The sequence below is a fragment of the Equus caballus genome, chromosome 4, assembly GCF_041296265.1.
Source record: "Equus caballus isolate H_3958 breed thoroughbred chromosome 4, TB-T2T, whole genome shotgun sequence".
In the NCBI taxonomy this organism is placed as follows: Eukaryota; Metazoa; Chordata; class Mammalia; order Perissodactyla; family Equidae; genus Equus; species Equus caballus.
The window spans coordinates 74,033,434-74,059,895 of NC_091687.1; the positions used below are offsets into that span (position 1 = coordinate 74,033,434).

Genomic DNA, 26,462 nt, shown 5'->3' on the forward strand with positions numbered 1-26,462 from the left:
GGCAATACAGCGGAGATGAGAAAGTGTTCTCTCACAGCAACTTGAGAAGACTCTCCAGGGAAATTCTGTCACTCTCTCACCGCTGTGAACCGTAACTCCCAAACCTCCACACCACTCATGTCTTCAGACACCCAATTTTAAGTTTTCTTTCCTGGCTGTGTGGAAACCTTTGGTCTAAGGACTGTACTGAAAAGCCTATTGGATGCCAATCCTCATGCTCCCAACTCTAGGATTAGTAAGATTCAGAGTTTGGTCCAAATTCTAGCAAAATAGTCTAAGTAGGAAGGAAGGTAAGAGTGGGGAAAGGTAAAAATATTTAGCAACCAGCTAAAAGCTAAAAGGGGTGATAGAGAGGTGGAAAGAACTTGAGTGGAATGGGCAGGAGGATATGAAACTATTTCTCTGTTTCTGTTCCCCTTCTCTCCAATCAAAGATCTGGGGTTTGGGGCTGGCCCAGTGGCACAGAAGTTAAGTTTGCGCACTCCGCTTTGGCAGCCTGGGGTTTGCTGGTTTGGATCCCAGGTGCGGACCTACACACTGCTTATCAAGCCATGCTGTGGCAGGTGTCCCTCTTATAAAGTAGCGGAAGATGGGCACAGATGTTAGCTCAGGGTCAGTCTTCCTCAGCAAAAAGAGGAGGATTGGCAGCGGATGTTAGCTCAGGGCAAATCTTCCTCAAAAAAAAAAAAGAGATCTGGGGTTAAATTCCAAGGCAAGGTGTTATTACTCCTGCTCTCTGCAGCTGGTGAGGGTCAGCGTGTCCTTTTCCTACTAAAGCAGGTACAAGGACATGCTAGAAAATGTAAGAAGTGTCTATCCCTAGGATTGTTGTCCATCTAGTCCTTAATTTCACTGCAGCAGACTAAGTCTTAACCTCTCTTAGAGCATCTTACCTTAAATCTTATTTCTCCTCAGTCTCAAAATATCAAACCACTAAGCATGATCATTAGGCAAGTTTTTGCAGTAATCTCAAAGACATATTAATTTGACCAAAGCTCAGGGGGAGGGGAGATTGGTAATTTCTGATTCAACATTCATTCTGACAATGCAATAATCATAAAAACCTGAGTAAAAAACACAATCACTTATCAAACACCATGTATTTGAAAGATAGCCTGTAATGGGTAATACTACTCAAGTGGCTTCCTTGGCAATAGTCCAGTGAGAGAAGGACAGAGTCACCCAGGCCACGGGCAAGCAGGGCATACCGTCACTCTGCTATGTGTGTTTCTACCACCAAAAACCTGTAGATACCTTTTAAAAAGTTCTGAAGGGAAAAGCGGTTTACTTTTCCTCTCAATGCTATAGAAGATTATATTCAAATTTTAAGAATGTTTACATGAAGATATCCAAAACCACACGTTACATTAACAATTGGTATTACAAATTTGAATAAAAAAAAAAACCCGCAAAGAATTACATAACTAACTGCACCCCTGCCATCCTGGGAACAGACAGAGGCTTTATCTCATAAACACACAGCAGCATGCATTCCAACTTTTCCAATGTTTTAAAAGATTCTTTCCAAATTTTTTCCCACATACTCATTTATAAAAAGAAAATTAAAACAAAACCAAAAACAATTTATGTTGTTTTTTATTTCCACTGTCTCTCAAATATAAAAATAGCATAAAATGAAAACAGGTTTTCAGAACAGATTTTTATGATAAAAAATAATAGAAAAATCTATGTAGGAATGACAACATGTTTTATAGTCTCTCTCAGTGCATGATGCAGTTATCACGTGCATAAAATAAAAGACTATAAAGATCACTATGCAGGATTGCATGGAAAGAGATTACTATCCTGCCGAAGTATTCCCAAGCAAATCATGTAGCACAGTTAGTGAAGAAGTGGCAACCAATTCCCAGTATCAGCTGGTTAGTTTTAACAGAAAAACTGTGTAGGCTACACATTCCTCATTTTACCCAGTTCTACTGCTATAAAATGCCTGCTTTTAGAGGCATTTCATGCATAAAAACAAGTGAACACATTCCGGCTCTGTTGTACAAGTTCACTGTAGAACACCCATAGTATGTTTGCAAGATGTTAATAAATGTTATATTATATAAATGTTTTCATAGTCAAATCAAATGTGTGGAAAACTAGGGTCAACAAAGTTAAAGAGGCATTTTAATTTTTCCCTGTAGGTTTTCTCAGACCCTTTAATAAAGCTAATGATATTATACAAGTGAAAAAATACACAGTATTCAGTATTTCATTACCCTTATAGCACCTTGTATAATAATGTTCTGCAACGTTCTGCACTGTGGAAAATGCCCACTGGTGTAAAGTTTTCATAAAAACTTGTAGGAAATCCAGCTCTTAAAAGTTTATTTTAGGGGCTGGCCCCGTGGCCAAGTGGTTAAGTTCACGTGCTCTGCTGCAAGCGTCCCAGTGTTCCGTTGGTTCGAATCCTGGGCGCGCACATGGCACTGCTCATCAAACCACGCTGAGGCAGCGTCCCACATGCCACAACTAGAAAGACCCACAAAAAAGAATATACAACTATGTTTTGGGGGGCTTTGGGGAGAAAAAGGGAAAAAATAAAGTCTTTAAAAAAAAATGTATTTTATGCTATTAACGGAAAGTAGAATTTAAAAAGACATACCAAATTTTTGAATCAAATATGTTTAAGTAGTCCAATAAAACAAAATGAAACACAACAAACTAGCTAATGACCTATATGGAAAGAAAACAGGAGGAGGTTGTATGTGAGTTTGGGGAGGTCAGGGAACAATTCCAAAATTCTGCGATTCTTGGATTCAAATCTGGCTTTGACTTCTTTCTGATCCAGAGAGCAAATAAACCATGACTACATTGAGACCTCTCAGCATTTCTTCTCCCTGCTTTTATCACTCTGACAAGTGTCATACCTACCGATTCGGATAATGTGCACGGTGATATAGATGTCCCTTCTTAGCTCACTGCTACCCAAATCCTACCAAAAAACAAAGTGTGGTTATTTTAGAACTCATAAAGTATGCAGAAGCATTAAAGGGCATATCACATTATTTTCACAAATAACAGAAGAAAGATAAAAATGAATGTGAATATTCTTAAAAGAATTTTTGTAGCAGAAGCAAATAGTTCAAATCCTATTCTAAAAATACCATTACAATCAACTTTACTGTAAGTCTATAATGTTAAGCAATACTTAAAAGATAAGCCAATTCTTATTTTAACCTCTCACTCATTCTTTAAACATCTTTTAAGTACGTATGTACTAGACACCACAGGCCATGCTGAGCCCTATCACCACTGTCCTTTAGTAACAGTCCAACAGGCTCTAACATACACAAAAGGAGAAAAGGTGTGACTGTGAATGGTGGTATTCAGAATTCCAGGCACTACTGTTATTTGTGTGTTATTCACAAAGTTTGAGCAAATTCACTACGTTCTCTCACAATAATTTATTTCTCTTAAGTAACATAAAGTACAATGCGAAGAATCCACTTCCTGGTTGAAACAAGATCCACTTACCACAAAGAGAGAGCAATGTCGTTCTGGTTTATCCGGGGCTTTGGGCAGCCCGTTTCTATTCAGCCTCAAGAAAAATCTCTCACTACAAGAGAAAAAAGTTTGATATTTTGAAAATCATTTACTATTTGAGGACTCATCGCTTTTCCAGTTGCTCTTCATCCTAGAGTTAAACTCAAAACTTATTAGGCCCTTCATCTGACATCAAGTTGCTTATATAAATTAGGAGAGCACTCAGGACAATAGACATTTGCTTCACTTCTGATAAAACTGGCAAAGCAGCAACTCCAAAAACAGAAACTATAAATATACATGCAAACCAAAACTTAACTTTTAAGAGAATGGGTTTCTGTATAAGTGATATCATTGTTATTACTCTAAAAAGTAGAAAACAAGTGCACTAGAAGAAAAAACATGATCTAACATGTTTTGTGTATTTGTACCTAAGAAGATTTTTTTTATGTGTTTGTCATAGTATTTAATTAACATCATACAAGGACACCATTCTGAGTGGTAACCATCCTTTAGAAGGCTTAATATTTTATGCTCTTATAAATCTATAGTCCAAAACACAAAAAGAGAGCCCATGAAATCAAACTTGAATTTTCTTTGGTCCACAAAGGAAATGAAAACCTCAAACTCCCCACAGAACTTGCATTTGAAAATACAGTGCCATCTAGATTTCATGAAACACAAAATGATCAGGCAGTAATTCAAGTCAATAAATACTTGTAGACATCATTTTAGAGCCAAGGCAATGTGTTACCTATACTATTTATGTTCAAAAAAAATAAAATGAATATAAACCCAAGAAAAATGAATCTACCAGCTACCAGGAGCTTCTGAATTTCAACATCCTGGTGCCCATGACAGAACAAAGGGTTGCCTCTCTCAGGCACAGAACACACAGCTAACATCCACAGGACGTGAAATTAGCAATGGTGTGGCCATGCTCAGTGTAGTTTCAGTCGAGGGAACAAGTAGGGAAAAGAGTGTAGGGCATTAGTAAGGCTCAGCTCCTACCAAGTCTCTATGCTTATTCACCACTCCATGGGATCCTTGCCGTAAACAATGGCTCTGTCATCCAAACTCTCCCTTCTCCCATACAGGGGGAGAAATGAGGGCCATAATCAGATCTCTAAGGAAGCATATGGATTTGAATTTATGGCTGTTTGGGAACATATTTATTCTCTTTTGCAATCTGAATCTAGATAGATATATTTAGCAGATTCAACTACCTGGCTTGCCTTGTCTTTTTCTTCTATTATGCCTATTCCTGACCTCTCATATGAGAAAGGGCAAGCAAGATGCATTTCTATGGGATCATTTCCACACCTACTATCTACATTTTTTTCCACAGAGCGGTGGCTGATGAAGTCTGAAGGAAGAGAAGATAAATTGCTGCAAGGATTCTCAAATGAAGCTAAAGTTCCCATATGACATAATTCTGAAGCAGAGGCTGGGATGACAGATACAACTAAGGATGCAGAGTTAAATTAATTTTAACCAATTGTAATTTACTATAATGCAAGGAAAAGGACTGTTAGTTCTTTTCACAGTGGAAAAAAAATTCACTATTATTTCAAATTTAAGATATGCTAAAAGGAAATGTGCAAAAATTTATTTTGGGATAAATGAATTACGTTTTAAACACTCATTATTAGCTAATACTATTTTTCTGAGAATCCACCATTTGATGGGCACTCTGCTAGGAATTTAGATGGATTAATTCATTTTATCTTCGTTATACCCTTATGAAGGCAGTACTCTTGTTATGTCCGTTTTATAGATGGGTAAACAGAGAAATAGTAAACTGTTTTGCCCAAGATCACAAAGCTGGCGCGTGGCTGAGTAGATTCTATGCCATGTATTAATTCAAAACTCCCTTACTTCATTTGAATGTTGTAAGGTAAATTCTTTCTCTGCTTTATAGAAATACTGAGCAAATATTTCCAGAATCTTGAGATAAGGGAGAAGTCATTCGTCTGCCTGGGACACCCAATGACTCAGTCAAGCTTGGTCCCAAGAGTTCAGGGTAACTCTCCCCACACCCTTTCTGGGCTAAAAGGAATGAAAGAAGTAGGAATCATTTTTTTTTTTTTTTTTGAGGAAGATTAGCCCTGAGCTAACATCTGCTGCCAATCCTCCTCTTTTTGCTGAGGAAGACTGGCCCTGAGCTAACATTTGTGCCTATCTTCCTCTGCTTTATATGTGGGACGCCTACCACAGCACTGCTTGGCAAGCGGTGCTGTGTCCGCACCCAGGATCCGAACCGGCGAACCCCGGGCCACCAAAGAGGAACGGTGCAAACTTAACAGCTGCGCCATGGGGCCGGCCCCAGAAGTGGGAATCTTGATGTAGTAGCAGACTTCAAAGCAGTCCCTAGTTTGAAATTGTTCCTTGGTAGTTTTCTCAATGAAACATACCGAGTAAAATGACTTGGGAAATCAATTATTTAGGAGGCAAATACAAAACTCCGAAAAGATATAAGAACTTGGTTTTAGTTAGTCAAAACTCCTGGGATTTAAGACTGGTATTTGATTTTGCTTCTTAGTCATCAGTAACCTACTAACAAGTAATGTCTATTGATTATATTTTAGCCCCAAACACAAGCAACGTGATGGTCTTCCTCCCTCCTGTATCACGGACAGCATGCTCTACTGTCCATTTTTTGAGATGCACTTATGTTTGAGGTTCCTCATAATCCCTGCTAACACATTTGAAACAAATTTCACTTTATCTTCTGACAGGTCAGTCTCACATGATGAATACCAATAAGATTAATAGACAAAAGTCAACAGGGCATTCTAGATATTAAAACCTTAACTTCAATACTGATATAAAATACTATTCTATATTCACAAGTTTCATCAATATTCTGGCAAAACAATGTTTCCTAATGTATTCTATTGTAGAAAGAGATTCCTTTTGCTCTGTCACTATTTTAATTTCACTAGTCTAGACAGAATCCTGATTATGCAAGTATTATACTATATCACATCCTGTTTCAGAAAGAATATCAATATGTAGTAAGCCAATAACATTCCCTTAGCTTAAGCATGCCTTAAGGGGGAGATAAAAATAGACTGAAGATGGATACTATGGAGAAATAAGTCATGTGCTATTTTTTAAAAACCAGACTTTTAAAAGAAAAAGAAAACCTTTGTTGCCAATTTAAAAAAATCTTTTTTGGAGGCCGGCCCAGAGGCATAGTGGTTAAGTTTCCACACTCCACTTTGGTGGCCCAGGGTTCATGGTTTCAGATCCCAGGCAGGGACCTATGCATTGCTCATCAAGCCATGTTGTGGCAGCATCCCACATACAAAATAGAGGAAGATGGGCACAGATGTTAGTTCAGTGACAATCTTCCTCAAACAAAAAGAGGAAGATCAGCTACACATTTTAGCTCAGGGCCAATCTTCCTCACCAAAACAAACAAACAAACAAAAAAAACCACTTTATTTATTTGGTCACAAGTTGTTATACAAACTCAATCAATTTCTCTTCAGCTCTGGTGGAAATGCAACTACTTAATCAGTAAATGGTTTCAGAGAAAAGACCTATAGCAACGCACTTCAGAATCTTTGGATTACAAATAAATACCCACCCACACTCTCATCACGTTTGGAGAATAACCAAAATGTATGCCTTCAAGCCTGGGGAAAAACTGAGTAAGACAATGATATTCCATTCTGGCACATCGTCTAAGATCCTCTCACAAACTTTTGTGGCCAGATGAAGTGGTATTTTTGACTCTCTATTATAAGTCAAAGGGTGGCATCTCTGATCAGAAAACGAAACTAGTTTTTGTGAATTTAAAAAGTATCCTCTTACAAGATGTGCATACTTTCATTACATCGTTTATACCTTTTTTCCTAATCAAAGAGGTTTGTGTGTTTCTTTCTATTACATTGTGGATAATTGGAGTACAGGCCCATGACTATTAACCTTTACAACCCCAGCTGCTAGCCAATGATTTGGTACTTCCTTAGTGTTTAATTAAAGACAGAACAAATATAATCCTTCAGGAAAAAAATCCAACAAATGCCAAATAATTGGGAAGATTTAACTCCCTCCCAACTTTCTTTCTCTTCCCCATAATGTCCTTCACTTTATGGTAGGGAAAAAATACAAAATTCTCCAAAGAGAGATTTCAGTGAATGGTGCCTCACCAGATGTGAGACGTGAGAGTCACCTAATTAACTTCACGGCACCTCCAGGTTCTAGATCATGCCATTTATCCCTGTTCCCCATGCACATTTTATATCTTTATTATACTAAACACATAGTAATGGGAATATCTATAAGGACATAATACATTTTCAAATGAGAATATTGCCTCCTTCTTCATCAAAAAATGAATAAGCAGCTAAAACACTTTGAGAAACACTGAGAAATGAGAGTTGATATTATTACCAGAAGAGAAAAATCATCATTTGACTTTCCCCTTTACTGCTGTGTTCTCCCAGAGGAGATTTCACTGCCCAAGAAATTTAGTGTCCACCTGAATTCCATGTGTGAGCCATTATAAATCACTATACTATAAATTAATGACAAATTCTTTCTTTGAAAATAATTTAAAAAATCACATTTATTATTTATAACCTGCCTTCTTGTAACAAGGAATTGAGGAAACCAAGATAAGGAAATCAGAGTGTAAATCAGCATCCTCAGAATGGCCCCTGGGGAAAAATAGTACAAGCAAATATACATCCTGTGCTAGGCATTATGACATGGCTTTACATGGAGTTTCTCATTTATTTCCCACAACCCGCTATGAGGTAGGAAGCACTCCCATCCCCACCTTACATATGAGAAATCCGGGCTTTGGAGATATTAGGAAAGTTGGCAAAGTTGCACAGTTAGTCAAGGATGGAGCCAGGATATTAATTTCCAGGGTCTGACTGCAAGTCTCACCTCTTAACCACAATGCTACATTGTCTCTAAAAGAACAGAGCATCTTGAAATGGACAAAGAGCAAAACTAATCATGTCATGTGAACCAAGGGTTTTTATTGTGAATATTTGAATAAAATAAAAAATAATAATTAAAAACGCATGAAGTCAACAGAAAAAACTAAAGGCACAAACCTATCTGTGTTTAGGGAGTTCACATCTGTGAACCGGCTCAGCTGCACTGCTGACATTCTGATGTACTCAAAAAGACCTCTGATAACGAAGAGTGTATTTCAACAGCACAGTCTGGTAGAAAAGTTCTTACCAGTGTTGCAAATAATGTGGGAGGCATGGTAGAGATCTGAAGACCCTAATGGCTTCTCTTCTTCTCAGGAGGAGAGGATGCTTCTATGTTCCTCCCCCTCCTTCTATCTAACCACTTAGAAGCAGTCATACTTCTCTGTAGGAAAGGCCCTACCTAGCATCTTGGAAGTCTCCAGGCCTGATGTGGGAGGGTCCTCCCAGCCTTCTGAGTAATCACATCAAGTAGCTGTCCCATAGGGTATTCCTAGGACAATCAGTTGCCTTCAAAGAGCAATGTACCTAAAGTTAGAAATGGCCAATGCCAAGGAGATTTTTATATTTCTCTATATGGATTCATGTTTATCACTCTGTAGCTCCCCTCTCATAAGATGTAAAACTGCCTGGTGATTTAACGTATGTGAAAGTTACACGTGTACCTTATCCAAGAATATATGACAGGGTAATATCTCGGGTGAAGCATGTGGTGTGAAAGATTAGGAGTCTGATCAATCTACAAAAAATTACAAAGAACACTTCTAAAATTATTTTGAACAGTTAAATCATTGAAATAAATTTACGGTCTCCAAAAGTAACAGTAACAAAAGAGAGAAACCATTTAGATGGTCATGTTCTGGTATACTAATCCAGAAAATCATTGAACTCTGTCGTTCTTTTACACTCCTACTTTATAAAACAAATTTACCAAAAAATACTCCATGTAGCATCTTTGAAAAAGCAAAGTCACTTGTCTTAAATTTAACTATGCCATGTGTGAGGACGACAATTAATATCTATTCTACATTGAGTAGGAGTGAAGGGAGATGCTCCAGGAGCCACGTAAGAAACGTTGGGAGCAAGAAGATGGAAAGGGAGTCGTGAGAAGAGGTAAGAGATTGATTCAGCTGTGCTGACTCTAGAGACTCTACCCAAAAGGCAAGAGAACACAAATATAAGGTGATGTCAGTGCTCTATTTCACTGCTCCCCCTGCATTTTCTCAAATGCTCTCTGACTAACAGTGCATGATGCTTCCAACAATCTGTGCAGGGAACTGTTACTTGTGCTTTCCTAGAATGAGGGGCAAAGAACAACTCAAAATGGGAAAACTCAAGCACCATTCTAAATTGTTGTAATAGGGGCTGGCCCCATGGCTGAGTGGCTAAGAACATGCGCTCCGCTTCTTTAGCCCAAGGTTTCACCAGTTTGAATCCTGGACGTGGACACAGCACTGCTCATCAAGCCATGCTGACATCCCACATGCTACAACTAGAAGGACCCACAACTAAAATACACAACTATATACTGGGGAGCTTTGGGGAGAAAAAGAAAAAATAAAATCTTTGAATTGTTGTAGTAGTGGCCGGCCCCGTGGCCGAGCAGTTAAGTTCGAGTTCTCCGCTTCCACGGCCCAGGGTTTCACTGGTTCAGATCCTGGGCGCGGACATGGCACTGCTCACAAGGCCATGTTGAGGCAGCGTCCCACATGCCACAACTAGAAGGACCCACGACTAAAATATACAAGTATGTACTGGGGGGATTTGGGGAGAAAAAGCAGAAAAAAAAAAAGAAGATTGGCAACAGATGTTACCTCAGGTGCCAATCTTTAATTACTAAATAAATAGATAGATAGATAGATAGATAGATAGATAAATTGTAGTGATGCCCCCAGGAGCTGGTACCACCGAAGTCCAGGCGAGATACTCTGGGGAAGTGGGTGGAAGGTGTGCTGGCGGCCATAGCGTGGTCGCTGGACCAAGAACTTTGGTGCTCACTATGGCACAGAAGGATGGAAGGGATGCTCAGCGGTAAATAGAAGACACCCACTGGCCTTCTTCTCATCCAGGGGCTCCTAAGCTGAGTGTGTACAACTCTGTCCTGGGGAGCTGCAGAAAGCCCAGGCCCTACCCTGGAGACTCTGATTTACCAGGTCAAGACGGACCTAAAAGCTCGCTGTATGTTTAAAAGCCCAGTCATGTTTAAGGGCCACTGTTTTGACCCAAATGCCTAGGTCCTAATGAGTTAAAATTGCTGACTGTCTTTTAGGACAGTCATACACACCAGAAAAAGGCAACGAATGTCTGATACCTTCAGGTCAAAGACTTTTTCCCCTTTCTTCTCCTAATCATATGACTGATACAAATGACAGAGCTTTTCCTTGGCAGTAAATGAAAGCAACTCCCCAAGCAAGTCTTCCTAGATAAAGCTATTAATGGGCTTTCTAATTTTAAAACTAAAGCAACCTTAGGGTCATGAGCTCTTCTGATTAAAGGGAAATGGAAAGAGGATGATCTTTGATACCAGGGTTTCTGTAGTCATCTACCTAAAGAGCAGATGAGTCTGAGTTTTCTTTTTTTAATATTAATGTCAAGCCCAGATTTACTCTACAAACATTTGAGCGTTGAAGGACTAAGTAGCCAGCTAATGTGATGGCCTTGCTAGGACAGTAAAGGATTTGGCTTTAGTTGAATGAAACAGGGGAGATAATTTTTTAAACTATAGTCAACTCTTGCCAATTTTGAACATCAAGCTGACTCTTTCTCACCACTTAGGATGATTTAAAACCACTTCATGATATTTTTCGTTTCAGAGAATAAAGCTATTTGAATCAGAACTCTTTTCAGGAAGATAAAACTCAATGAAAAAAAGGAATGCAATGCTTTTCAAAGTTATAAATAAGCAATGTACGGACCACCTGCTGCTTCGCATCATCAGTGCTGTTACCAGACCAAACTGACAGATAAATTAAAGAAATGATTTGGATTTACTATTAATTTGACAAAACAGTCATGACTAAGTTCAGAAGACTTGAGATTCTAGAAATCACAATGTTGAAATTCAAGTAAAATCCTTAGAAACAGCTATATTGTTTAACTGTACAATTCAGGGAAATACTTGCTTGCATTTATCCCTATAGAACTCATTAAGAATTTCATTAGAAAACAAGCTTCTCAGAGAAGTAACAAAAAGTAGGCAATGATAGGATATGGTCAACAGACACAGGGACCATGAAATAAGAAGGCCCGTATACAGGTAAAATGTCTTATGCTTATTCTTCTGGGAATTTACATAATTTGGTCATTGTAAACACTATGTCGCTGACATTTCACGAGGGATAAATCACTCTGATCTATATATGGTAACTATTCTGACCTTTCTAAAGCATCTGTAATATGGTATTTTGAAAATAAGCAAAGCTGAGCCCTTTATAAGTACTCTGGGTTGAAGTATGAAGTTCCTTGCAAAGGCAAAGAAACCTTAAATGAAAACAGAATAAATAATAAAAATCTAAGTAATTCAGGCCCTGCAGAAACAGTAAGTATAATAAATCTTTCATGCACTTATTCTCTCAAAAAGATGTTTTAAAAGGCGCTTTAGGCACTGACAAGGTTAGAAAGCATTGCTTTAGACCTTGCAAATATTTTTGTGAAATGAAAACAGCATATTGGTTACCATACAAAGAGACAGCATAGAAACTCTGGACTTTAAAATATTTGTTGACTTAAAGCCTAATAGTATTTTGAATAGCAATAGAATGCAAGTTCTGAGAGGGAACAATTTTTTTTTTTCCTGTTTTATTTATTGGTGTGTCCCCAGTGCCCAGATCAGTGGCTGGCCCTGAGGAGGAGAGAAATAATTGCCTGCTGAATGAATGAACATCAATGATTCAGTAGGACTAGTGTGAAATCTCTGATGCTCAATGGAAATGAAAAGAAGATGTCTGTTTAACTTGTAGTCAAAAATCTCTAAATAGAAATACTCAAGAAGATGCTATATATTTATCTGCCAATTTTTATTTCCTCTTTTTAGCATGACAGTTTTTGCAAATGATGCTTCCCTAGAGACAGGTCTGACAGCATGGTTCTGATTAACACAGAACAACATAAAACAACTTCATAAACATTTCTGATGCCCTCAACATCTTGACTTTTCCTTCTTATGAATGAGCACATCTCCAGTGGAGCAGAAGGATGATAGCAAAAGTGAAAACAATAATGGCATGACTTTTTAATGCCTTGCCTCAACAACAAAGAAACTTGTAAGCATCCTTTAACTGCATCAATGCTCACCCTGCAGGTAAGGGAACTTACTCTGCGAGGTGCAGGTGCGGGGACACAAAGGTGATGAGAGGGTAAAGCTTTACCTTCAGAAAAGGAGCTAACGAGGGCTGTATCATAAATAATTTCTTTGTCAATACTGAATCATCTTACAACATAAACGACACTGAATACCAAAGACGTCTTTGCGAGGTGGGTTGCTATCTTATTTGGTAGGGAATTTAGGAAAACTAAATTAATTCGAATGCCCTCCAGGCAGCAGACACGGCAGAGGAGGAAAAACAGAGCTGACGAGAATCCTGGTGAAATGAACATCAATCTGGTCGTCTTGTAAAACACAGGAATAGGGGAGATCATATTCTAAAACACTGCACTATTTAAGTAAAACACAGGAATAGGGGAGATCATATTCTAAAACACTGCACTATTTAAGTAAAAAGAGACAAGTAGCCTAAATAAGAGCTTGGAGCTAAAGGGAAAGAGAAAAGCCAGTTCAGAATCCATTTACCCTGTGAGTTTTACGTTTTCTGCCACTGTGAATTTCCAGTCACTTAATATCATAACGCAGTCATTTACAATTTCAAAAATAACTGGAATTGTATGGCTCTTAAAATGCTACAGAGAAAAAAAGAGGGGATCACTTCTACCCTGTGTGTTCTCAGCATGAATAAAGTTATTTCTATGCTTGTTTGTTTTAATTTAGACTCTCCGCTTGGTATGTTTCTTAAAGGACATCATTTCCTATTAACGACATTACCATATCACTAAAACAATTATTTGTTTTTGCTATGTGACACAGAAGTGCGACCAAAGAGGGAGTGAGCCACAAAATCTATTAACTTCAAAGTGACAACAATCCCCATTTTCATGCACCTGCTGGAAGAATCACACGGAGGGAGAAGAAGGAGGGTGGAAAGCAGCAGTGCCTTGAAACAGGAGGCCCTAGGGAAGGTCACTGCGGGTCACTGATGTACAGACACCCACAGTGAAATCCGTGCCAGCATGTCTAGACACAGCAGGAAATGCTCTGGGCCGTATGGAATAGCTGATATTGCCACAAGCCAAGGAGGATCTCTGAGCACCTCCTTGATCTCTTTTTGTTCTCAGAGTTATGCTTCCTGTACATACGGCCAGTCAGACTTTTCCCCCACACGGCTGCTTTGCTTTGGAGAGTTTGCAATTCTGAGTTCATTTTAGAACATAAAACCATAAAAAGAGATCTATGCCAATGATCCTTCAACGTTCAAAACAATAGATGCTCCTAATTTATGTAAAAGTATAGATGCTGAACTTGTGTGATCACACTATAATAAGTTGTAAATGATGTATGAAATGAGAAATCCTAGCACAGTGCTCAGAGAATTAAAAAACCATATCTGCTGTCTTCACTGTGTTACGTACTACAATATATACACAAAAATATTAGCATTTTTCCTAGTGTAGGCTAAAGAACTATTTTCTCTCCCAGCTCTGGTCTCTAAGTTCTGGAAAAATTTTCCCAATAACTGAGGTTTTTCAAAAGAAACATGAGTTCTTTAATTTCCTGTAAAAAATCAAAAGGCCATTAGATCATGTTAGCCTCTGAAGAGACCTACCGGAAGCTGTGGTTGTAATTTCTTTGATTCTCTACATCATTACGCTAGATTCCCGATCTTCTCATTCTTTTCCAACTGTGATGTTTCATTCTTCACCCCTACCACCTGCTTCTGATCTCTATTTCCTGAGCACCTCGGGCAGAAGCTGTCTAACATGGGCGCCAGGATTCACAATCAAGTTCAGATATCTCTGGTGGGACCCTCACAGCACTACACCAATTCTATTATTTGTCACTAACTCACTTCCTACCACACTTTTGCTCAAAGTTCACTTACCTTGTTCCCACAACTCACTTTCAGCCCTAAACTCCCTTTCATTCTCTCTTTAGCTCTCCAATGGTAGCTGACCTGGCTTCTTGACTTAGTTATAAAAGATCAAGGTCACAAACCCAGTCTCTCCAACTCAACATTGTATACCCATTTCATGGCTCTCACCTCCCTTCCTCCCGTGTTAGAAGTGCCCTTCTTTTTCAAAGTAGATTCCTTCACTTGTGTCCTAGATCCCTTCTGCCATTTGCTCCAGGATGCATTTTTGGTTCTCTAGAAGGGCCTCACACTGCTGGCAGACAACAGTCACTTCCTATGCACTTGTTTAATGAGTGAATGATGAACAAGAAAATAGAGGTAATGTGCCATTCATATAACTGTTGCATTTTCTCACCTTTGAGAGGATGAATCTGTACTAATTCAGAGCTTCTGGGAGGGTGGTCCTTATGTAGACACACGATTTTGCTTAAGCATGTAAGGTATTTCCTCTCACAGAATCTTTATTAATCTTTAAAAGCTGCCTATTTTGCTTTATATAAAAGTCAAAGCTTATGCCTTCAAGGCAATATCATAATGTCTATGTTATATAATACTGAATGTCCTAGACCTAAGGAAAATATTCCTCTTAAGTTTTGTCAAACACATTATCAAAAATATTGTCAGTTCATAGGAACCCAGGAATATTATTCTAAGCAGAATGGACTCCAGACCATCTATGGGGCTAGTGACTACACCAGACTAATACCCTAGTCTTAGTCAAAGAGATTGAAAATAATTTGTGCCCTCATTGCTTTATTGCCCACATACATAAAACAGTAATCAATTTTAAGCAAGTAAGTTATTAACCATACACACTATACACTAAAAATTAAACCAAGAACTCATATATCTATAAGAGGGAATCCACAACCATTAATTTTGTCACACTTCCCTTTATTCTTTCTTCTTTTCTTTCTGTTGTTGAAGTATTTTAAAGCAAATCACATCTCTGATACCATTCCACATGTTTACTAGTAAGTCTCTCTAAATTTTACATAACTGTAACAACATACACTTAAAACAGTAATAATTCCTTGGAATATATGGTTTCTTTAAGAATTCAAGACCAAATATCACATATCATTTCTGGTTATGTTAAAGTATAAATCATCAACATTATAGCTAATATTTACTGACCAATTATCAGGTGTCAAGCATTACACTAAGGAGTATATGTATTATCTCATTTAACCTTCAAACAATCCCACGAGAAAAGTACTATTATAATCCTCATTTAGCAGATAGTTAACAGCCAAAAGAGATATGAAATAACTTGCCCAGGCTGATGTACCTACTGAAAGGCAAAGTCAGAATTTGAACCCAAACCCTCTGACCAGAGCCGGGCCACTTACATACAAAATAGTTGTGCCTGTACAAGATACAGGAAGATATATGTCTTGAGGAGGGAGATCAATTCAGATATATTTCACAGTTCAGTATGAATCCATATTAAAAAAATCTGTGCCTCACCAATAATATTCACTACTTTTCTTTTTCTTAAGTGACAGAATTGGAGCAACATACTGAAAAGAAGGTAATTGTGGGCAATATAAAATTTATATGGAAATGAAGCATTTCAAGGAAAATGGAGAGTTTACTTGTACAATGGTAGAAAAAAAATATATAACTCCAGGAAAGTATGTAAATAAGGTACCAGTAGAAAGTAAACTTTATCTGAATTTAATTATTACAAAAATACTTTTTATATTTAATCACCAGGATAAGACTTTCCAGAAGTACTAGCCTGCCGCTGTTTTCTCAAATAACAGCCCATGCCAGCAGCGTGCATGCATGAGCAGCCCTACACGAAGCTGAGTACCCACTGGAGGCACGGATGTCCTATTAACTACATCCTCTGATGAGAGTGAAATACAGTAATGGGTTAGTCCCGAAACAAATTTATAATTTTAATCAATGAAGCCATAGAATACATCAGTAAACAAAGTAACAAAAGTTATAAGGGAAGTAGTCAACCAGGAAACTATGCCATCTTCACTGGTCCATATTATTTACAGCCTGTGGCAGATTAATTGACACATATCAAGGCAGGAAAGATAAGAATACACACATCCACAACTGCACAGCCTCTGGAAAGCACAAACACTATGACTGTTTCCCCCACCAAATCGTGCAACAGCCAATTTTCAATGCAAGCCAAAGGAGACATTTGTAGCATAGAATGATAAGTAGTTTGAGTTCTTTATATAAAAACCCCTCTGAGGCAATCCCATGCCTCAATTTATACACCTCCACACCCTTGCCTTTCTCTGGCCTATGGCTCATCCCACCACCTGCAATCTCAAGCTTGTTTCCTGATGCCTCCTAAAGGACCTTGATCCACGATGACTTTCCCTCTCCCCGAGTGTGGCCTTTCCCTTGTTAATGGATCCTTCCTGTCAATTCTTAACAAGCTTAAGTCTCTCCCACTCCAGTTTCTTAAAAGAATAAACCCTCAGCAGACCCCTTATCACACACTGGTGAGTAAAAATTAGTTGAGGAAGAAAAAAAGAATATTATAAATATTGAGGACAATGAGAACAGGGATGAAAAAGTGATTAAGAGTACTGATACCTGATCAGACTGCACGTGAAAAGGGCAGCTCTACTACATACCAGCTGTGTGACCTTGGGCAAGTTATTAATCTCTCTGTGCCTCAGTTTCCCCATGTATAAAAAAATGGGGATATTAATAGTACCTACCTCAGAGAGTTGTTACAAGGGACAAATAAGATAATATTTTTTAAAGAGCTTAGAACAGTGCCTGGCACATCATAAGCATTATATAAATGTTAGTTAAATGAATTGAATAGAATCCAATAAAATAAAATAAAATTACAGACGATATTTAGGGAAATGATTCCCTGACTTTTCCAGCTATACCCTGGTAGATTGGGGAAATTACAAACTTTCACCCAGATTGAGCTCTCTAAAAACATTTTACTCATACAAAACTTAGTTTGACAAACTCTCTTATAGTGAGAAATCATACCAAGACTGTCCAAAATTCGGGGCCAGCCCCGTGGCTGAGAGGTTAAATTCATGTGCTCTGCTTTGGCGGCCCAGGGTTTCACCGGTTCGGATCCTGGGCACGGACATGGCACCGCTCATCAGGCCACACTGGGGCGGCATCCCACATAGCACAACCAGAGGCACACACAACTAGAATACACAACTATGTACTAGGGGGCTTTGGGGAGAAGAAGAGGGGGAAAAAATTAAAAAGAAGATTGGCAACAGATGTTAGCTCAGGTGCCAATCTAAAAAATAGACTGTCCAAAATTCAAATAAATAAAAGTATGTTATTTTTGCTGATAGTTGAGTCCAATGCCGCTGTACCTGGCTCTGGGTTGGTGCTGTTACACAAACAATTGAGGAAGGTAAACTGGAAAAGAAGTACAGGGTGGGTGTATTAGCAAGAGTCTGTCAGAACACGACTAAATCTTTACCAAAAGTTAAAACAAAAGGTCTCGGTGATACACATCAGAGGCCTAACATTTTGGGTCGCCTTCAGGCAGAAACTGTTTGAGATAAAATGAACAGGCTTTCTAAGAATGGCCCAACTTCAATGACAATTTGTTTTCAGTTTTTGTCAGAAAATGTACCCTTCCTGGTCCTGAGGAGCTATCACACGCTTCATTGTTCCACTGCGTGAACTAGAAGGGGGTAATTTTCACGTGTTGGCTCCATCTGAGTCCATTTGACAGCCCCAAGGACTGAGTCTAAGACATGGATCACTGGCACATGGTAAGACCCAATGCTACTATGCTCTTCATAAAAGATTCTGAGAAGAATTCAATCTAGAAAACCAATTTCTATAGAGAAGAATATTTCTGAGGCCCTATATTAGTTTCAGTATTATCATTATTAATAATTTATAACAACTTGTTATTAAGACTATCAGTCTCTGAAGCTCCAACTCTGACCAATAAAATTCTGCTCAACTATGAAAACTTTCCGACAAACACTGAAACCCTTGAGGAGGAAGGTGGCTGAGGCCAATGGGGTGGTGTTCAGGGGCCAGGCTTTGGGGCCAGGCTGCCAACTTGGGGCTCTGCTTTGCCTCTTGCCAGTTCCGTAAACTCAAGCAAGTTACCCAACTTTCCTGTGTCTTGGTTTTCTCACCTATAAAATCAGTGCTGATAATATATTAAAAGCACTGAGAACACAGTTGGGCAGATGGTTAGTGCTCAATAAATACTGGCTGTTTGCTTCTTAGAGAACGGAAGTTTAAAAAAAAAGTCCTAACCACTTGTCTGCCTTGCGAGAAGAATAAACATCTGCCTTTCCTACTCACGCCTCTCCAGGTCCTTGTACACATTGGCCCCTCCACCTGAGCCCGGACAAGGGAACTTCCTGAGATCCATGTGCAGGGCAATGTCATAAAGATTATACTTGGAATGTATTTTATTTTTTGTAATTACTCAACTATACCATCTTTTGTCTGCTGAGTTTCATTGTTTGGATTGGACTTTGAAAAAAAAAAATCAAATGATCCAGTTTCTTCGACAAATAAATGACAAGGAATTTAAGAGGGAGAGGGAAATTATAACTGAAAAGTGACTTGTGAGACTTATCAACTGGCTGCAATATACGGGCCTTATTTGGATCTTGTAAATTACAAGTAACTTATTTGGAATTTGTAAAACGATATTTATAAGCCAACAGGGGTGACCTGAATACTGATTGGAAATAGATATTTGATGATGTTGAGAATACAAACTTTTTAGGTGGCAATTCCTTTAGAGTTCCCTTTTCTAGAGATACGCCCTGAAATATTTACATTTGAAAATAATATGATGTCAAGGATTTGCCTCCAAATAATCTGGGGATAAAGAAGAGGACTGGAAAGGGATTTGGTTAAAACAAGACCAGCCCTGAGCCGATCACTGTTGAGGCTGGTGTGGGTACATGGGGCTTCGTGACACTATTCTACTTTTTTATATATCTGCAAGTTTCTAAAATAAAAAGTTTAAAAAAGAAATAGAAGTTGACTTTAAAATGCCCACACATCCCATCCTGCATCCATTGTTGGGCATATGAAGAAACACAACAATACCTCAAAATCATCTTACATTTATAATACTTTTTTTCCTGAGAAGACACAAATACTTGACGCTCATTAGCCATGCCAGGCGCAAGGAAGCAGGCAAGACTTGTCATCACTTTCAAGAAGAAGGAAAAGACAGAGGTAAGTAAGTGAAGGGGTCAGGGCAGCAGCAGTCAACTGCAGAGACAATAGTCAAGCCCAGTCTTCAGATCTGTGCATGCTAAGGCCTCTTCAAAAGGTAATGGTGACAAGGCCCTGTGTAGTTTGAACCAAGGCTACTCAGGGCAAGATTTTAAATAATCCCTAAAAGAATAAGCATTGTGCTGCCTGAGGCCTGGGAATGTCAAGAAAATAAACGTGAGATGGTTCCAAACACCTTGTAAGCATATATTTTCATTCTTACTCATTCTTTTGCTAATCATCTTTATGGTGATTATAAGTTTGGGAGGTGACAGCCAATGGCCAAACTCAGTGAGTAGAAGCAGGGGAGAGGAATTTAGTTGTGATTCCTCCTAAGGCCATTACAAATCAGGTGGGATATTAGAGGAGTGTGTGTGTGACAGAAGGGAATGGAGAGGGGAAGAAGGAGGGGCAGAAAAGGGGGAAGGGAGACGGGAGTGTACACATGGCAGCCCGACCACATCACAGAGCACGAAAAAGGCCCAGCTCCTGGCCTGAACTTAGGGACCACAAAAACAATATTATGGGGATCCTACACCCAGGTTATCTTCCTGCTTTCACCAAGTAAACAGATACAAAACAAGTGGAACTCTGCCAATCAAAACCTAAAAGGATGTTTTAGAAAATTTGAAAATGATTATAAATAAGATAAAACTGGGAGACAAGGGTAATATTAATTCTAAATTAATGCAATCCTACATTAGTGCAATTGGAATATTAGCAGCAAAGGGTACTTTGTATTTCTCAAAAACTTTAGCTTAATAGGAAGAAGCAAAAGAGTAACCTCACTTCTCCCTTCTACATTCCATATAGTCTGTTACATAGTTTAGAGACCGTATGTCATACAGACAATGTGATGAAGATTTTTGTTAAACTAGACTACTTGGAAACCAAGCTCTCTATGGTCCACTTAAATATGTAAGCAAGTATTATTTCTAAATAATCTTTCACATTTCTAAAGCAAGTGCTAAGCTGTAACTTGGATCTGTTTTTCTTGCCTTTCTCTTCCCTTTTTGGTAGTGTTGATGTGTGAAGGGAGAAAGGTTTTCTAACTCCCTGATTCATTTCCTCGCACAGTGTATAAAGTAGACTTTATAACTGTATGACCATTGTTATTTCCACACCTCATAAATTCTGTCCTGGTTGCATAAAAATTCACCTTTAAATTCTATGGACAAAGTCCACCGTCAAGAAATAGAAAGTACACTTACTAATAGGTAATGACTAACATATAAATTAATTCACCAAAGATTTAATGGTTATAAATGCATAAAAATAAACACATATTTCCTAGAAAACAAATCTTTTTTAACCAGAAAAGAAATACTCAGGACAATTTTGTGTTTATAAAACAATATATATGGCTCAGTATTAATTAAAACTGTCAGCATTGGGGCCGGCCCCATGGCCGAGTGGTTATGTTCTCGCGCTCTGCTTCGGCGGCCCAGGGTTTCGCAGGTTCAGATCCTGGGCGCGGACATGGCACCGCTCATCAGGCCACGCTAAGGCAGCGTCCCACATGCCACAACTAGATGGACCCACAACCAAAAATATACAACTATGTACTGGGGGGATTTGGGGAAAAAAAGGAAAAATAAAATAAAATTTTTACAAAATCTTTAAAAACTGTCAGCATTTATTTTAGTATTTTTTTTTAAGTATGGTACAGTTGGGTCATTACACGTGATTTGTGTGATACAATTTTAAATTTAAAATTTTTACTGTAAAAGATGGTGTGCAGTGTGCTCAACTTCAAAATAAATATACAAAGTTTTAAAATATTAAAAACAACCAAAACATCCACTATAAGTTTCTCCTAAATAGTGAAAACTTGCCTTAAGAGAAGTGCAACAGGTAGGACTCAGAGAACGGAGAAAGGGAAAAACAGTATGTAAAAACTGTATATCATTTCACAGCTCTGAAACTCTAATGGGAAGGTTTCCATTTTTTAGTCATCTCTTGACATCATTTGATGCAGACAGGTAAGAATAATGTAATTGCTGATTGACAATTTGAAAAATATAATGTGTTGACTCACATAAGCAAACTTCAGATTTCAGAGAAATTATATCTTCCTTGAATTATCAATACAAAGTAACTCAAACAAATAACAGGCCTGATATTAATGTCATAGTTTCATTTAATAATAATTATTATGGTTCTACAGCCCTTTTGAGTTTTTCAAAGAACTCTCGCAAGCATCATCCCATCTAACTTTCGTGGAAATCTCCAGAAGGTAGGCAGCCTAGAAACTGACAGAGTTCTACAGATGAGAAAATTGAAGCTGAGAGAAGAAAAGTGTAAAAGGCCATATATCCTAAAGTTTGCCCATTTCAAATCTCCACCATTCCAACACTAAAAAATTCAAGTCCTATCTCCATGTGCACTTACCTGATTGGTCGATTCTCTTTACTGTCAAAGAGGGAGAAGATGACCTCAAGCTCCTCCCCCAGGTTGGAACACATGAGGCTCTTCATTTGCACGAAGAGGTGGTGACTACTGGCCTGCACCGGGGTATCTTTCTTCCGATGTCGATGCTCCATCTGTATGACACCCCCCAACAAAACATGATCAGCATGGACTGAAGAAAATAATGGGACCCTACAAACTGGTGTGATTATGATGTCCTGTTCTGTAATTTTTTTGTTGTTTGCTGTGGATTTGGTATTTAACTGGATGTTAAGTTCCGAATTTTCTCCCAACTTCTGAAATAAGAAACTATGAAGTTTGTAAGACCATCAAATCTTGCTTTAAGAACATGTTTTTTAATCATCAATTTAAAATCATACCAACTCACTGAGTAGATTTAAGCAGCATAAAGTTCAAAGAATTCTATTATTCCCTTATCAACTCCCAGGATGAGAACAATTATTAGTCATGTTTAAAAAATCAGACTAAATTATATCTAACTGATCATTTCATTGATGGTAGCGGAACAATTCAGCTATGACTTCACATTTCTCATAATTAAAAGTTCTTTTAAAGCACACTAAATTGAAAAATTATGGTAGTTTTCTGAGACAGGCTGTGGCAAAAGATATTCAATCACTAGAGCAAAAAAATGTTTCTAACTTGCTGTGGGGCAATAGGGAGGCAGACTTAGGAAAGCTAGTGAGGTGTAGCATCTGTGTTTATCTCTCCTTCTGTCCTCAATACAGCCAACCTAGCTAGACTTGGGAGGCACGACCAGAAGTGAGAATTTCCACACATTGAGGGAGGAAAGGAATCAGCCACGGTTCCAGGCGTGAGGAGAACGTGGGGGTGATCATTCATTTAACATACATTTGTTAAGTATCTATTATGTGCCAAGCACTGGGAATGCAATGATGAGCAAAACCAGAAATAGCCCACACCTTCATGGAGCTTATCTACTAGAGGGAGTATCATCAACAGAATTGTCACACCCACAGATAGACAACTGCAACTGTGATAAAGGGAGGGGAAGAACCAGATTATCACGAGAATCTATAAGGAGGGATTTGACTTGTACCTAGGCAGTCACAGAAGGCTTCCTGGGAAAGTGACACTTTAGCCAAGAGCTAAAGAGTGAGCAGGAATTATGAACCACCTAGGACAGTGCTTCTCAAGCTACCTGCAATGAAGGACCAAGTTGCTTTTCCCTCTAACCCACTACAGACTGATATTTTCACAAATACAACAAAAATGTCATGGTAACGTCAAAATGCTACAAAGGTTTCTAAACATTTACCTGCCATTTTGTACTTGGGCCAGTTATAAACAGTTCACAGTCCAGCTAGTTCTTGGCCCACACTTTGAGTAGAACCGGCTCAGGATAAGAGAAAAGAGAAGACAAATACACAGGCCTGTGTTTTAAAAGAATAGGTGCTAAGAATGTGGAGGATTATTGTTTTCATAACACAGACTACTACTGAAGCCACCTCTTTCCGATCACTTGACAATTAAAAAAAATAGCTCAGGGATTAACTCCATAATAATGGACTCAGATCCTTTGCTTGGGGTTAAGGTACATAACTCCATTTCTACATTAGCCATCTTTTTGTTTCTAACGATAGTTCAAAAACTACTGACTGACTGACCAACATTTGGAGGCAAAGAATGCTGTCTAAAATTACAGTTGTAAATGCAGCAGTATAAAGTTTTTTCATGCTTTCATCTTTTAATCTGAACTACTCAAAAAGTGAACAGTTCAAAAACGCAATGAACCAAATGCATCTATTATTATGGAATATGCAACAGGTCCACCGGACACCTGTCTGTAAAAGTGAAGAGTGAGTACACTTTCTTTCAAAATGGACCTCAGCATTGTGGTATGTGTTGGCCATAATTACTAGAAATAAATTCCTGCAGAGAAATATTCTAAGTGTAGACAAAAGCATAATTCTGCCTCATTTTCTATAAAGCTTGCTCTATTTTGTGGTTTAAAAATTCTTTTTACTAGGGCAAAAGAAGTATCATACATTCATAAAACCACACCTCTATAACTGACAAAGAGGCTTTTTATTTTCTGCAGTTGCTACTTACTTACTGATTTACTTAAAATTTCAGGGTAACATAGTACAAAGTACTATGAAGACATGAAGTTCTACTAAAAGCTAAAGCTGGAAAACAGATATAAAAACCTCATGAAAAGAATGGACCTCAAGGAGGTGTCTGGTCTTGACTTTAAACGGTGCAAAGTTCCTACCATCAATCATGACATTCCCTGAAAACTGAATGAAAAAATTAGCTCCCTTACTCATGCAAAGAATCCAATATATCTAGATCAGTGGTTCTCAACCTTGGCTGCACTTTAGAATCACCAAGGGAGCTTTTAAAAAATACTTATGCCCAGGTCCTATCCCAGAACAATTAAATTAGAATTTCTAGAGGATGGGGGTCCAGAGAGTGGTAGTTTTAAAAGCTCCCGAGGTGATTCTAAAGTGCAATGAGGGTTGAGAATCACTGATTGAGATCATATGCAGGGAGATGCAAACCACAGCTGACTGAAAAGCGGATCCCTGCATCTTTTGTCTAATTACTGTCTTGGAACCTTTGGTCTTTGCATGCATGCCAGTAACGAGCCTGCCTGATTGTTCCCTTTGTACGTGTGACATGGATCCTCACAAACGGCACTGGAATCTCTGGCTCTGAAGTCTTCCCTCTCCCCTCGCCCATCGTTCTTCCAGGTCTGGGACAGATCTGGATTTAAGTAGGTTACGATTACTTGTTTCTCTCTTGGGAATTCACTACTTTGGGGAACTTCTAAAAATATCTCTGTGAAAATATCATTACAATAACAAAATTAAAAAGGCATGTTCACACTCGAAGAGCTATAATTTGGTAGTTATAACACAGAGACAAAAATCCAACTCTGAAATAATTTATGGTTAAAAAGGCACCTGCCAGTTACTCTAAATGTGCTTATAATTTAACTAGACCTTTGATGATGAAAAGAGACAGATTCATTCCAAAGATTTATTTAAGTGATGCAAAATTTTAATCCTCATATAATGCATTAATTACTGAGAGAATCGTCTATACCCGGGTTTTTCAACTTCAGCACTATTGACATTTTCGGCTGGTTGTTTCTCTGTTGTAGGGCTTTTCCTGGGCTTTGAAAGACATTTAGCAGCTTTCTCTGGCCTCTACCCACCAGATATCAGGAGCACCTCTCCCTGTCCCCGCCCCACACCGTCCCCAATAGTGAACACCAAAAATGTCTCCAGACATTGTCAAATGTCCCCAGCTCTCTGTCTGAGAACCACTGGACTATCTACTAAGGATCACAAAACAAGGAGCTAACATGATCTTGGATAAAACCAAGAAGGATGCCTAAAAAGATACTCTGCATGCACAAACAACCAGAGAATCCAGCTAATAAGGTTCTCTCTATTTCTAGGATTGCAATCTGGCCTTTGGCAGTAAACCAAACGTCCCAAGTGGACATATGTTAACACTGTGCAGTTTAGCACTTTTTACTGCTTAGATGAACACAATCAGGTGAGAAAGATCTGCTAACAGGACTCTCCAAAACCTAAAGCAAGACTTTTTTTCCTAATGATGCAATATGGATTTAGCGAGATGGAAACACCTGTGTTTCAAATATGACACGAGAAGACACAGTAAAAGAAGAGAAGTGGCAACAATTAATCAAACATCCTCTGTTAGCGCATTTTACCCCCACACCATGGTCCTTGATCTGCAAGTGAAAATAAATTGTAACAACAGCAAGAACAAGGGCAAGGTGGTGCTTGCCAACTCTCCCTGGTGAAGTCAACACAGTCAGTCACTTTCATGTTATACAGAGAAAAAGACCAGTGCTACAGAGAATCTGATTATTGTGAGCCCAGAATATAAAAAGAAACTTAAAGAAGAAATTTATAATTATCTGTGTTTTTCATGGGCTACTGTCTTTGCTTTAGAAACAGTAAAATGCAACCACTACAGAGGAGAAATTAAATTTTTGTGAAAAATCACAATGTTTTATTTTCCTCATCCACAAAATGAAGATTTGGGACTACGATTTGGGCTATAAAATAGTAAAAACCCCCTCCAATGGCAGTCATGGCTAATCAATGGTAGTGTTTCCCACCACTGGCAGTCATTGCTAATCAGTCACAGCCCAGATGAGACCCCAGAATCT

The 26,462-nt window shown here is 38.5% G+C and overlaps 1 protein-coding gene across 7 annotated transcripts in view; it reads right to left on the minus strand.

The window, feature by feature from the left end:
* Positions 1-26,462, minus strand: part of DOCK4 (dedicator of cytokinesis 4) — a 435,623-nt gene that overhangs the window by 204,286 nt on the left and 204,875 nt on the right. For all 7 annotated transcript variants that reach the window (XM_070264886.1, XM_070264887.1, XM_005609313.4 and 4 more), the window contains exons 8-10: positions 22,250-22,401; positions 3,484-3,565; positions 2,881-2,941 (exon numbers count right to left, since the gene is read on the minus strand). In XM_070264886.1, coding sequence (XP_070120987.1) covers positions 2,881-2,941; positions 3,484-3,565; positions 22,250-22,401 — 295 coding nt within the window. The remainder of the gene's footprint in view (positions 1-2,880; positions 2,942-3,483; positions 3,566-22,249; positions 22,402-26,462) is intronic.